This window comes from Sceloporus occidentalis, unplaced genomic scaffold (genome assembly GCF_023333645.1).
Source record: "Sceloporus occidentalis isolate IW3139 unplaced genomic scaffold, rSceOcc1.0.p SCAF_145, whole genome shotgun sequence".
NCBI classification, from domain to species: domain Eukaryota; kingdom Metazoa; phylum Chordata; class Lepidosauria; order Squamata; family Phrynosomatidae; genus Sceloporus; species Sceloporus occidentalis.
Window position 1 is genome coordinate 247580 of NW_028317125.1, and position 14164 is coordinate 261743.

At 39.2% G+C, this 14164-nt stretch overlaps 1 protein-coding gene across 1 annotated transcript; it reads left to right on the plus strand.

Moving 5' to 3' along the window:
- The first annotated feature begins 1572 nt into the window (after positions 1-1572).
- Positions 1573-12866, plus strand: LOC149280835 (transmembrane 6 superfamily member 2-like). The gene is made up of 10 exons (XM_089500012.1): positions 1573-1664; positions 5112-5215; positions 6085-6182; positions 7085-7188; positions 9158-9240; positions 9852-9976; positions 10089-10190; positions 11798-11890; positions 12375-12494; positions 12660-12866. The coding sequence occupies exons 1-10, from the start codon at positions 1573-1575 to the stop codon at positions 12864-12866; spliced, it is 1128 nt and encodes a 375-aa protein (XP_089356138.1).
- The last annotated feature ends 1298 nt before the right edge of the window (positions 12867-14164 follow it).

Consider the following 14164-nt stretch of genomic DNA (forward strand, 5'->3'; position numbering starts at 1 on the left):
ACAAATACATTTCTTGTGTTACTTACTGTCCCGTGTAAAGCGCTGGCTTGCAGTACATGGGATGTGTAACTGAGTAGCTTATTCCCTTCTGTGAGTTTAAGCACCTGACATACTGCAGAGATGTGTTTAATGGCTAATGTGGTCACCCTGACTCCTGTTATTGTGTCGCATAATTGTTGTGTGAGCTACCTCACTGATCCCTGAAAACATTAATGGCTGACCGAAAACAGTGGTGAAGTGCCCCAGGGACCACAAGGTGAAGGTTGTCTTGAGCCGATTGGCACCAGTTTGTGGCACCACCTTTGTCCTGAGACTCCGCAAAGCTTGTCTATTTACATCCCTGTTATATTACATCACACATAAAGATTGATACAGTAACTTGTTAATATGTAAACTGTCTAACAGTGTCTTAATGCCGTCATAATGCAGGTCTGCAGTCCTCTGTATTTGTGTCACTGACCTGCTTTGTTTTGGCAATTATATTCATAAAGGTGGTCAACAATCGCACTGAACATGTTACTCGCCACAGCATGGTTGCGGTTAACAGTTCTGTGGGAAGCTGTTCCTCAGGCATATATTCAGCTTAACATACAAGTGCCACAAGGATTTAGCGTTAGTTGCAAAATGTGCCACATACTTACATAAGATTCATTCTTCTCATGGAGCAGCTGGTTGGCTAAATATCCCTGACCAAGGTGTCCATAGCTTTGAGAAATCAAACAAGGTATGGTGCCAGCTTCTGTAACCCCTTCCAGCATAGTCACGACTCAATTTTGCAGGGACCTAAGGGCCATCTGTAAAAATGGCTGGCGGTCACTCATGGTTCTCATTCTCAATGCCACCCTTAAAGGTGATATTTAAGTTCTATTTCCCACCGAATCATGAAGGACAGTTTGGCAGAGGACTAAGTGTTGACGTTATTTTTTTTTTATCAACTTGCCAATGCACAAGTTAAAAGCTATGAGAGGCACATTGCTTGCGTACTACGGGACACCTGACACCCACTAAGCATTCTTTATTAAGGGGCAGTCATGCCTTATTTTCCACCTAAAGTGCCAATAAGTTTTATTTCCGTCACTGTCCGTTGAGGATCCAACAACCCTTTATGGACACAGCCACGGTACCGTTGGAAACTCCAATGAAACCTAGTGGAGAACTGGACAGAGTTACTACATTGATGTCTTGGAATTTGCCTGTCTGGCTTCTGGGTGAAAAATGAATCCAAAGTATTGAGTTCTTTCGTAGATTCTACTGAAATGTGTCCAGCTCTTTTTTTAGAATCCCCTGGGGCAATCTGAACATGCAGAGGTTAACATGCCCAAATGTGTTCTTTTATCAGCAATCTGTGTTGCAACATCAGCTAGCATGCTAAGGAAGCAGTGAACTTTGTATAGGGAAACTCGAGCCCTTCGCTTCGCTGCTGGGTCTCTCCTCCTCCTCTACCTGTAGACACTCTCTTCGTCGTGAACAAGAATAACCTGTCCTGGGATTCCCAGCTCAGCAGGCTTTCATGCGGTGAGGTCCAGGTCACCTGTGTATCCCAGGAGTTGGCAAACAGAAAGCACTGCAGACATGCGTCTCCCGGAGCCGATGGGCCCTCTGCTGCTTTCCCTCACTGCTATTCCTGTTTCCTATGTGGTGAATTCTATGTCTACCATGTCAGAGTAAGTATGTCGTTGTATAATTCATACTAACCAATAACCATTGGTATATGAAGGGCCAACACCAGCCAGTTTACCCAGCAAGTACTGAGTTGACCCTGTGTAATGCATAATTCAATGGGTGAGGAGACTGGAGAAATCTCACTAATTTAACTATACATCATACAGGGCCAGCCAAGAGCTTCCTGCAGCGGAAGCTTATTGGGAATTGGTCCTTATAACGTATAGGAGCCGAAACACAACTCTCCTGTCAACTCTCCCTTTAGGGAATATACTTTGAAGAGGATACCTTAGGAATGAAGAATGTAAAGAATGAGATGTTCCAGGAAAGCATGCCACTGTAATGCAACAGTGCTCACAAAATGAATACAAACCTTTTTTTTGTCCCCACAGCATTCATTTTTAGTAATTTATGAGACATAAAAATCCCTTTGTCTACTTTGTCTATTTGACCCCTAATTAAATCCTTGCAAATGTCGTTTATCCCTAGCATTGTATAGGTTAAAATGTGTTATGTATCAAGTATTATTACAAGAAATAGAAATATTTTAATATTATGGTTTTTATGATTTAGAAAGTTAGACTTTTTTTCTGAACCACTGTAGTTTTAACACTTACCATGCCAGAAGGCACCTCAAGTCTATGTGTTAAAGGGCCCTGCGGGAGGTAAAGGATCGCACAGAAAAATATTTTATGCAGTAACACATCAAATTTTTTTTCCCCCGTTGAATATCTAAAACTAGTAACCATTTAGTAACTGGGATTTTGTGAATTAAAGTGAATGAAAGGAAGTGCCACCTACCAGAACTAACATAGACAAAAATACTATATATACTATATTTTTATTACATTATATATATATATATAACAAATATCTGTTAAAATATCATAAAAACAGTTAGTTAATATGATTCCAAAGCATAGCATGTGTTACATAGTCCTGTGGCACAACAAGGGTTAAAGATTTCAGCTACCTGATGTGCTAAAGTATTTTATTGAGATAATGGAGGATGGGATATGTTGGTTATTAACTGTTTTTGAGATGATGTTCGCGTTAAGGATCTAAATTCATGAAATTGGTGCAATCACCATAGCAACTAATAGAATTTTCCTGCTGATTGCTCCACTTTGCAGCAGAATTGCTCTTTATACACAACTCCGATAGTGTGGAAGAAAGTGGCCACCTTTCACAGAGTGATGCGCTGAATCATAAACAGTTAATAAACCAAGCCTGAATTTTCTGTGTATAACATATTCTGATGAATAAAACATTGTGGCAAAATATTCGCTCGGTAGGTTCCAGTTAAACATGTATGCTTCCCAGAAGAAGCTGCAATAATTCAGGGTTTGGACCAGAGAGCTAAATCCCTGAGTTTTAACCCTATTTATGCTCACCATATCCGTGTTTCTTTGCCACACTTCATTAACCCATTTGGCACACAAAGTGGACAAAACTATGCAGAATTTAGAAGCTGCACAGAAAATGTTAAGAACCAGCTCTTTATTTTTAGACCCCAGGAAGGGTTGCCCCCCTGTATCGGACACCAGTATCCATGATAAGACTTGTAGAAGACATTGTTTCTTATGGGGCATTTAGTCAAGTGTCCTTCACATAGAATGTTGCTACCTACCCCTGGTTGTACGCAGGCCATCAATATGCAATAGCACAAACAGATATATATATATATATATATATATATATATATATATATATATATATAAACATTTACCAACATTCATACAATGCCAGGATATAATATAGAAATATCCATTAAATGGCGGTAATAGCGGGGCCGCTAAACCAAAAGCTTCTAGGTGCACTGAGTTGAGTTACCTACTTATCTTATGCATTATGAAGTGCTAGACAGTGGGTGTATCCTTCACCGAGAACCTAATAAACCCTGCATAATGCATTGTTTAATCTGTGAATAAGTCACACATCTAACCGTGAACTACGCGACATGGCCTGCAATGAGGGAAAAATTCCCCGGAGTTTGCACTTTCTAATACAAATGTGCCAATGAACACATATTTTCCAACTCATCTGCAGTCGCTGTTTAGCTTTAATAGCCTATTAACAATTCTATTATTCCAATAAATAATATATCAGCATATTTGTTTTATTTATTCACGTTTTGCATTTTTCTCCTGTTAAATAATTCATGATAAACAGCAATAAGATGCACATAAAGCGTTGTTTCATTTAGCCAAAACACTGACTACTATGTTAAGCCAATAAACCTTTGCAGATCTGTTATTATTTCCTCCGAAGATTTAAAGAAATAAACCCTTAAGGAGGTGTTTCAGTTTCTATGGCAACAGCCTATCAGTGCTTGCGTTTTGTGTCATGTGGCTATTACGTGTTCCTGGCAAAATACGAATGAGGCAAAATCTTATACAACTTAATGATTATTTCTGGGAAGGGTCTGGGTATGAATCAGTATCTGGAATAATGTTTCTAATGCTGCATTTAATTACAAAAGTATAGACAGGGCCTATAAAATAAAACATTTTGGGAAATCTGCATGCAAAACCCAATATATTGATACTAATGATAGAAACGATTAAGAAAATAAAGGATTGTATAATGTACAGGTGGGAATATGGGAATATATATTTGAAATATCAGGTCACAACCTAAAACTAGAGGTTCAGAGGCTTAGAAGTAATGTAAGGAGTTTACCAAGAGGGTGGTAGATAAGTGGAAAAGCCTCCCATCTCTATCTATCTATCTATACGGTGTATATATATATATATATATATATATATATATATATATATATATAGTATATGTGTGTGCTTGGTGGGGGTTTCTTAAACATACTACTGGCATTTTGTACTTAAATGGGACCATACACTGCTTTTTACCCTTTAAGACCAGATTGATGGATCTAAGAGGAACATATATATATATATATATATATATATATATATATATATATGTGATATTGATTGATACAGCGGTATTCCTACGAGGCTCTTACATCAAACATAGTCCCAAGGATCCATACCAGATGTTTCTAGAGCCATAAGAAGTTTGATTATGTCGTGAAAAGACTTAAGTGAATTACGGAACTGTGACCTCCTGAGGACACATTATCACCCTCTGCAGTAGGATTTAACTAGCGATAACGTTTTATGGTGGGGAATAATTTTAGCTTCATTTATTGCAAGACGTTGCAGGCCTGCAGCGAGGCACACGATCCAGCATTCAATGACGGGGCATCGGAGAGATTTTACGGCTGGCACGCAGATATTAAAGTAATTTAGCAAAAGGGTCACTGTGGTGCGGCGGTTTCATGCTAGCCTGTGGGGTGTTAAAAAAAGGAACATCTGTTTACAATGCAAAATAATTAGAACTACATATCTTGTATATATAATTCCCAAATGTCCTACTGTATAATAAGTATTTGTTGTTGAGTGACCTTGTCTCTACTCTCTTTTTCTCAGCCCCATCTCCATAGCAGGAACTGGTATCTTAGTGCTTCTTGGGTTGCTGGTCTTGTTGGTCATCTTTATGCAAGGAGATCCACCTAGTGATCCCCTGTTCTATGGTAAGTTAAGACCCCTTTATTTTATTCCGTGTAGACAGGGCCCTCCATAACATATAGGCAAATTCGGAAGCAGCCTATGGCACAGAGCAGATCATAAACCTGTAAGACTTGAAGCCCAACATGTAGGGTTTACCAGGGCTGTCTTTAACGCAGGGCAAAAGGGGCAGTTGTCTGGGGTCCAGTCCTTCCTGGGTGGCCCAAAGCAGCTCTTGAGCCCATAACAACATCTGTGGCTACACTGGGGAGGAAAGAGAAGTGTGGCACAGTAAAGTAGAGGACAAAGTAATTCTGGGGGTGATGATGAGAGGGGAGGATGGGGAGGACCACACAGGGCACCAGAACAGCTAAGGCTGGCATATCCGTTTCAATTCACTAAGTGACATTCATTTGCTATATGATCGGCATAGTATTGTTCTCTTTCCTGTGTCACAAGGGTCAGAAAGAAATGCTTGCCCAAGGTCCAATCGATGTTAAAGGCGGCCCTGGGTCTAACTACCATCTTTGGTCTGTTAATTAGTGTTACTATTATTTATATACACATACTGTATTTAGATATTATTTTCTACTGTATAACCGTATAAAATGTTACATTTCCTGAATACATAAATGACATAGTTACCTCTTTGCCATATGAAATCTTATAATATAATGTCTACAAAATTATGAATCAAATTATTATTAATTATTAATGTACATAAAATGACTCCATTAGTGTTTTTTAATGACCATAGAAGACACAATAAATCAGGACATATTGTAAATAATTAAGAACTAGTCCAGGACTACAATATCGTTTTCTTGTGTAATCTAAAGTAAATTTCTATGGATTGTGTACTAATTGTATACATTTCATATTTTTTGTTTTTTAGTTTTTGCTATCTTCTCCTTTACTAGTGTCATTGACCTGATAATATGGCTGGAAGAAGATGGATACATCAGTGGGTTCATGGAGTTCTACATGAAAGAGGTGAAGCAACAATGCAAAAGAAATAGCTATAAACCTGCCTAATTAAAAGCTAAACTTTTATACTGTTTGTTTGTGAAATATATTTTACTGTTTAAGGCAAAATACCTCTTCGTCATGTTATGGTGGGTAAAGGTGATGGAAAACTCTTCCACTTAAAAATAAGGGGTAGTAGAAGCATTATTAAACACTCATCTACAGACACCAGACAAGCCAGAATGCTTGTTTTTCCCTCAGAAACCGCAATGGATTCTGGGTAGGGACCTCTTAGCCCGAGTTTTGTCTAAAGGCTGTCCTGTACAGCAGGCAATTACTTTCAAGGGATCCATGTATAAAGTGGATATAGAGGCAAAAGGTGATCATCGTTGACCTTATTTGCATGCGCCTACCCAGAATCCCTTGTGGTTGTGGCAGCACCATGAGATTTCTGAGGGAAAAACAAGCCTTGTGGCTTGTCTGGTGTCTGTAGATGAGTCAAAAAATATAGCTAAATATATAATAACTGAAAATTGTGATTAAAGGAAATGTATTGCACTTACCTTAAAGAGACACACCAGCAATCAGGTTCATGCATGTTCACACCAGCACTGTCTCAGGTTAGAGTTTAAAGGGGTCTAACAAGACCCCTGCCTATCAGAAAGTGGTCTCATTGATTTCAATGGGAGCATTTTCCTGCCAGTGATTGGCAAATTGGAAGCAGAGGCAGACTGTGTAGGACATGGTGCACTGCAGCTGTGGAATCTAGCAAAGATTTTTATTAAAAAGTACTTAAAAAGTACTTTCATGTGCATTCTTCGTTGGTGGGGCTATTTGAAACATTAAACCGTCCCTTTAATTAAAAAAGTTTAGGTAAATTTTAATTTACGTAAAAATAATTAGCTGTATATACTTTACTTTTCCTCCAGGGGGAGCCATACCTCCGCACTTCACACGGAATCCTCATCTGTCTTTGGGACGGGACTGTGCATTACCTGCTGTACCTGATTATGCTGGCAGCTATAGCTCATGGGTAAAAAGTAGTGGGAAGATTAAAGAAACATTTGTAATTTGTTCACCTTTTTGTGTTGCTGTTAGAAACAATGTAAGGAAAAAGCCATTTCAGCTTGCTTATTAGGATCCCCTATTGTGTTCATGTCTCTATGTAACAAAAAACATAAATAGCAGCAAAAAAGAATTAGTATGACTTATGCCAAAATAATAAAATACGGTAGTTAAGAATTTTATTGTAGCATCTCTGTATGCTTTAATATAATTAAAGTCACACCCCACCCATCATAATCACTTTGATGCATATGATGGCTCCCAGTTAGGACCCCTACTGCAAAAGCATGGGGGGGATTCTCCAGAATCTCCCCGTATGCATTTGCCCTTTTTCCTGCTCTCCAGCTACAGTTATTTGGCATGCAGGAGATATGTTACTGCCCGTCAGATCCTGTTCTGGCTCCACAAGCGTTCCGGCTCCACAAGCGTTCGGGCAGGGGTCTAAAGAGGCCAGGATGAGTAAAAGTATGCCTGGGATTTGCTTTGAAGACTGGGACTTGGTTTGAACCATTTCTTGTTATAACTTAGGGCTGCTGGTTCATTGTCAGTTGAGAAATAGGCATCTATGCAACATTTGACTACTGTAACCTATGGCTTGTACAGGTCTGGGATGAAGGAGACCCGACCACCTTCACACCATGTTTGTTCTTCTCTTTTAACCCATTAAGGACAATGGGTGGTCCCTAAACCCATTGAAAACAATGCATTTTGTCATTAAGGGGTTAACCTTCCCTACACTGCACAAACTCTCCACCTCCATCCAATGGAGGATAGGTCCACCTGGTGTTTTTGTTCCTCATGGTCCTATGGATTCAGACTGTACGGATGACTTATCATAGGAGTGAGTCGCATGTAGACATTCTGCCTCCTGCATAATTAAATGACTCTCATCACACGGCTTGTACTAAATGGCAGTGAATGGTGTTGTTTCACATGATATCATGTTTTAACTTCCCTGGGCTTTAAAGGTGTTCTGCCACCTTATCTGCCAAATTTAACACTTTTAGAATTAAATGCAGCATTAGAAACATCGTTCATAGTACTGTAAATGCCCAAACCTTTCTTTTAGTCATGCCAGATCTTGCTTCTTTATACAGTATAATAGCATTTTTATTCCTTTTTGATTTATTAAAAATGGCTAAACTTCCAGCCATTGCTGCCTCTGACTAAATGAGGCTTGAGCGCGAACATAATGTGTCCCTGTTTCTAAAAGGACACTCTAGCCACTATATGCACTTTAATTATGTATGATAGCTGAATCCCTTATATACATTTGCATCTTAATAAAATATCATGTAAATTGTAAGATGACTTAAAAGTAATCTGATCAAACAACACCAGTGTGTGTGGATAGATATATAGATAGATAGATAGATAGATAGATAGATAGATAGACAGATGTACACAGATATACACATATACATACATACATACATACATACAATTACATAATTGCTGTGTTGAGACGCAGTGGTTTTCTTAAGTTCCACTTTTCCATTAAGTTTCTTCATTTCAGTGTAGCAAGTTGGGGTTTCGTCAAGGGGCAGAGTTGTAAACTGAATTTTCAACCTCTGTTAAAATCAATTAAGGTTCAAAAGGGTCAACGAATCAAGTCCATTTTCCCCCCAAATATGTGTATTTTCAAATCATTTTTTCACAATTCAATGATATTGGCCAATAATAAAAAAAAATGTTAAACAATCAGTAGTGATATTAGAATGGTTTCCAAGGTAACTGCTCAGCATTTTTTTTTTTACATTGCCTAGACTCGCTCATTCTAAATATCCCCTGCTGTCTATCTTTGTACATCTATTTATATGCAACCTACAGGAGCCAACTTAACTAGGCTTGAAGCTGGTACACTTGCAACAGTTGTGATGTGAAGCTCCATTATGTTTTTGCGGAAGGGTTAACATCATCTGTTTTTTTGTGTTTAGGAAGAATTACAAGGCAGTGGGGCAGTTCTGGCTGGGCTCTCTAATCATGAGTATGCTGGTTTTCCTGCCTGGGAATGTGGTTGGTAAGGCACTGAAATGTACCTGTTAATTACCCCCATAGTTCATGCTATGATGTACTGTCAATATATCAAAGGCAGAGTCAGATGCTTATCTCTTCCCTTATTTTCTTTTTCTGGCTTTGCATAAAATGTAGAAAGACGCAAATATCTAAAAGCACATGTAGTAAATACAAAAAATAATTATTGATTGCATTCACTTCTTGATTTTTTTTTTAGCATTTATAGGCTATTAAATACTGGATGAGCTTTTGCAGCTATTCACACTGCGTGAAAAAATAGTACAATATTTGACTTTGATAAATCCCTTTTAGAGAGACGCAGGTCTGTCCTCGTCTCTTTTAGTTTGATGAACAGAAGACACTGGGTTTATATTTTTGACTCCAAAAAAATCCATGTATAAGTCAGATGGGATCCATAGCGATCATACAATGGCTTGTACATTAGGATTGACTTTTGATGCTGATATGTCCAACTGTGATAGGTAAAATCATGATATAAGGCACGATATAAGGATTATAGGCTCCCCTCGCTTAATGACATACAATATGCTCTGCTATATGCCCTGGTCTAATAAATTATGGAACACATTTAAGTGTAAGATATTTTTATTACAGGAAAATATGGCACTGAAATCCGCCCAGCTTTCTTCCTAAATGCTCCCTATCTGATGCTCCCTTTCTGGGCAGGGATGAGGATCTTTCGAGAAAAACACTCCCTCGCTAAAACCCCAGCTGAAAAGGTAACATAAAGGGAGAAAAGATAAAAAAAAAGGGAGATTTTGTCTTATAGCTGGACATTAAAAAGGGTTGGTGATTCCTCTCATTCTGACCATTTTTGTGGTCACCACGCAGGTGGAGATGGCACACAGAGAGGGAATTTTGCAACGGCCGCTGGATATAGCGCTGATCCTGTTCCTGCTGGCTGCTATTGTATTTACTGTCTTCAGAGGAATGGTAAGCGTGAGATGTTTAATACACCATGACCCCTGTCTCAGAGGCTGGATTGCCACTAACTAGCCACACAGGTATTAATTGTTTCTCCCAAATCCACTTTATATGCTATTCCTCTTAATGTGGTGTCCATTATCTCTATGTAGTAACAAAAATGGAGTAGCAGATAGGAATCCACTGCCTTATTTAGTCTTCTCCTTTATTATCTGAAAGTACTCTCTTCATACGCTCTCTTCAGTTGATCTACAACATTAGGCCATAATGTTTCCATTACCTGGGACTGATGAGTTAGAATCAGCTCACATATGCTTGTTAATTGGTCTCTTCATCTCAAGGAAAAGGAAAGATCTGGGAAAACAAAGGTTGTTTTTAATGTAGCCTAGCCAATAGCATCGCTGGCTTCCCTCTCTGTCCACCCATAGGTATATAGCTCGTATTCAGCCGCCGTGCAGTCCCCTTGTTACATCCCAGTTAGAATGTGTTATTTCTTGTACAGGTAGTGCTATTACCAGGCACATCTGCACTTTATCATAGTATTACTAGCACAGAGACACAGTGTTTTATATGCATACTGCATACTCTGTGACTGCCTTCCTGTTCACCCACACACTCCCCGTCACATCTATACATTTATTCCCACTTAGTAGGCATCAGGATATTTATAGTCTGTAGGACACATTTCCAATGTGTTTCTCTCTCTGTGTCTTTACGATGAGATGGATCAGCGGGCACCCTGCGTGTGATGGGAGAGAGGCCTCCGTATGTGTTGGCTCTTGTATGTTGTTATTTAAATTAAGAGCTCATTGGGACTCATCTAAGATTCCCGGGACATTGCACCCGGAGAGAAGTGAAGTGGTGGGCCGCACTCACATTTTTATAAGATCTCCTCAATTCTTCTCTAGCCTGCACCTTTATACATTTGTCATTAACGTGTGCCATTTCACATGCACTTGGAATGAATCTGCTGATGTACAACACTTGAACGGTATCAGGATGCCTAACTTTTTTAGTATTTATGGCATCAGAAGTTGCCCCCTTACAGATTAGCAGGGGAAGGAATCTTCAGCCAGTGTGGCAAGTGCAATCACATATGATACACCATTGACTCTTCATAGGGTCCTACACAATGGCCACTCATGCCAAAATAGGTTGACGCAATGGACTCTGTAATTAGAGCCCATAGAAGGGAGATAGCATCCGCTTTTAGTGAAGAGGCCCAAGAGCAGGCAATCAATTGAGCTAACTTAAAATGAACCCTAAGTACTAGCACTTGCCAAGTTCTATAATACATATGGTGGTCCAAATAAGCACCAAAGGTTGCCAGTGTCCATAGGAAAATCACCTTAAATGTCTTCCATGAGTTGCTTAGCATGAGGAACGCAGATCAACAAGTGTAGCTGCTTAACCAAGTCCCTATTGAAACTAATGAAGACTCGGCTTGGGGGAACTCGGCAAATGGCACTGACCAAAATTCTTCTGTGTTTTACCCTTGCTAAAATGTCCACTGTAGCCTTACGGACAAAATAGCTAGTAAATCCAATGCCCAAGGTCTAAGGTTTAATAGGCTCCTTGTTATCCTGAGTGCAAACTGCCATGTTGTTTGTCTGCAGCTTGCACTTGACTGTCCTTCGGACTCCTGCTTCACCTATATCTACCAGTACGAACCATACCTAAGGGACCCAGTGGCTTATCCAAAGGTTCAGGCAAGTGCACTTTATGTACTGTATATTTATATTATACTTAAGTATACATAGTGAGACCAGCATGACTATAAAAGGGATTAAACATTGTGAAATATATTTTGTTTGCGTATATACATATATATAATGCAATCGGGGCAATTGTTTACTGTCATGCTTCTATAGCAGCACATTAAGGTTCCCAGTTAGTGATGTATTTACCAAAGTAGCCAGTTACAAGGCTAAGGGCAGCTCCTGTGGTAAGTACACCACTGTCGGCAGAGTAGCGGCACACGCTCATAGCAATTGCCAAATAATAATTGCTTTTTCTTTGAGTATGATTAGAGTACATAGGATTAATGTGAGTACCCTTGGACTTACATTTTTGGGCAAAGGCTTATGAGGTGGGGTTGACAGCATTCATCTGTAGCACGAATATGTTGGCATATATTATTTTTGTGGCATACACTGTATCAGTATTAATTTGGTGTTTGTCATATCTATCCAGATGTTGGTCTCTATGTTCTATCTGCTCCCATTTCAATGCTTGGCCATCTATGGTCTGCTGACCCCTGGTTGTTCTTGGATGTTGGACTGGACTCTAATATATGCTGGTGCTATTGCACAAGTAAGTAGAATATTCCTTTACTGTAACACAAGTCATCTGTTATTTGATTTCACTCATATAAGAACCTTCATACATTTGGTGTATAGTACCATAGTTTCTAATCTTGTTTGTGTTACTTAATGAGTCCTCTATATTTTGGAAAATATAACTTTACATTTTTTTCAGGCCCAGTTTGCGCACATAGGATCCTCCCTCTATCACCGGACACCTTACACCTACCGTGTCCCCCATGATTCCTGGTGGGTGTTTATGATCTCCAATGTTCTGTATGCCCTGGGACCCCAGCTCCTGGCCTACCGATGTCTACGTAATCCAAAATACTTTCTACAGAGGACATCACAGTCAGCAGAGGATGGAAAGAAGCAAGATTAGGAAGGAAACATTGAGAGACTTAAAATACCTGTGCATTTTGAGGGACTGAAACATTCTGGGGTAATCCCACAGGTACCGGAGCCACATCATGTGCGTTTGGCTTAATGGCATGATTTGCTTCGTTATACACTGTGGAACCTTTTGTGAAGGATAATAGTCTAAAAGATGGCTGTACACATGACTGGACCATCTGTCAGAGACTGGAGTGAGAGGTGGTGAAGTATGTTCATGTTTTGTTCCTAGTAACACAATGATTAGTGGATCTGAAGACCGTTCAGAGAAGTGAATCCTTTTAATAGACCTGTTTCTTACATGTAGTACATTGTTCTAAACTCATTGGGTTTCTAGTTAAGATATTCTTCTGTTCTTTTATTGATAATTATTCTGGATCTAGATCCACTGACTGTCAGTTTATACTTTGTTCCCCTTGTATTACTTCTTTCCACTAACAATCAGTTACCCAGATTCTAATATGCACAGTTGCACACCCCTGCCGAATCCTTTATTTAAGACTTTACACGAACCAATACAACCAGTAACATTACCTTTCCTCAAAAAACCTACTGCTGTTAAATAAAAGGTGTGTTTATCTCAATGCCGTTTCTTTTGTACGAAGCACAAATCTTGGATCGTGCCACTCATTTTTGCCACACAAGCATATCTATAATTCAGTAACTTTTAATAACAACGTTATGAAATCTGATAAAATGTAATGTAACACTTTTAGTGATCAGCTATTCATTTTGAGATTTCATAATATAACCCTACTCTCAGCAATTTTGAATGGTCCTGTTGTAGTGCAAGAGACTAATAGCATGTGACAGACACACTCCATAGTATACCTAAAGTGTCTAGCCTCAGGTTTCCATTTTCCTGGTAAGTTGTCTTTTCGGTGGCGTTATCTGATCAAATAAAAGTTGACATTAGAGTTATTTGACAGGAAATGTTTTTTTCTAGAGCTACTTCAGAGCTGAAGGATAAAGCAGCTCTGTGACAGAGGGCCCGGTCATTGCACACAAATGATAGGTTCTTTGTGTTCAGTCGGCACGTGTGTGATCTTTGCGAAGCCAACCAGAGCTGCAGATGTTTTAAAAAGGTGTGAATGTTTACACACATAATTCATTGCTTAGTTGGTAGGAAAGCACACAGAGAAAGCTGTACTCATGTTATTTGGCAGCCTTCACAGCTCAAAAAGAGAACCCTAGAACGGGATGTGCATTCCTGAACGTAATCAGTTCAGGGCTTCACAGAAAATATTTGAACAGAAGCATGTTATAAAATAATGTTATGACATACTG

What these genes read in the sequence shown, in the direction of transcription:
- LOC149280835 (XM_089500012.1), top strand. Translation starts at nt 1,573, where the DNA reads ATGCGTCTCCCGGAGCCGATGGGCCCTCTGCTGCTTTCCCTCACTGCT. An exon ending in TAGTGATCCCCTGTTCTATG is followed by an intron (nt 5,216 to 6,084) that starts GTAAGTTAAGAC and finishes TTTGTTTTTTAG; the next exon opens with TTTTTGCTATCTTCTCCTTT. An exon ending in CTAAAACCCCAGCTGAAAAG is followed by an intron (nt 9,977 to 10,088) that starts GTAACATAAAGG and finishes GTCACCACGCAG; the next exon opens with GTGGAGATGGCACACAGAGA.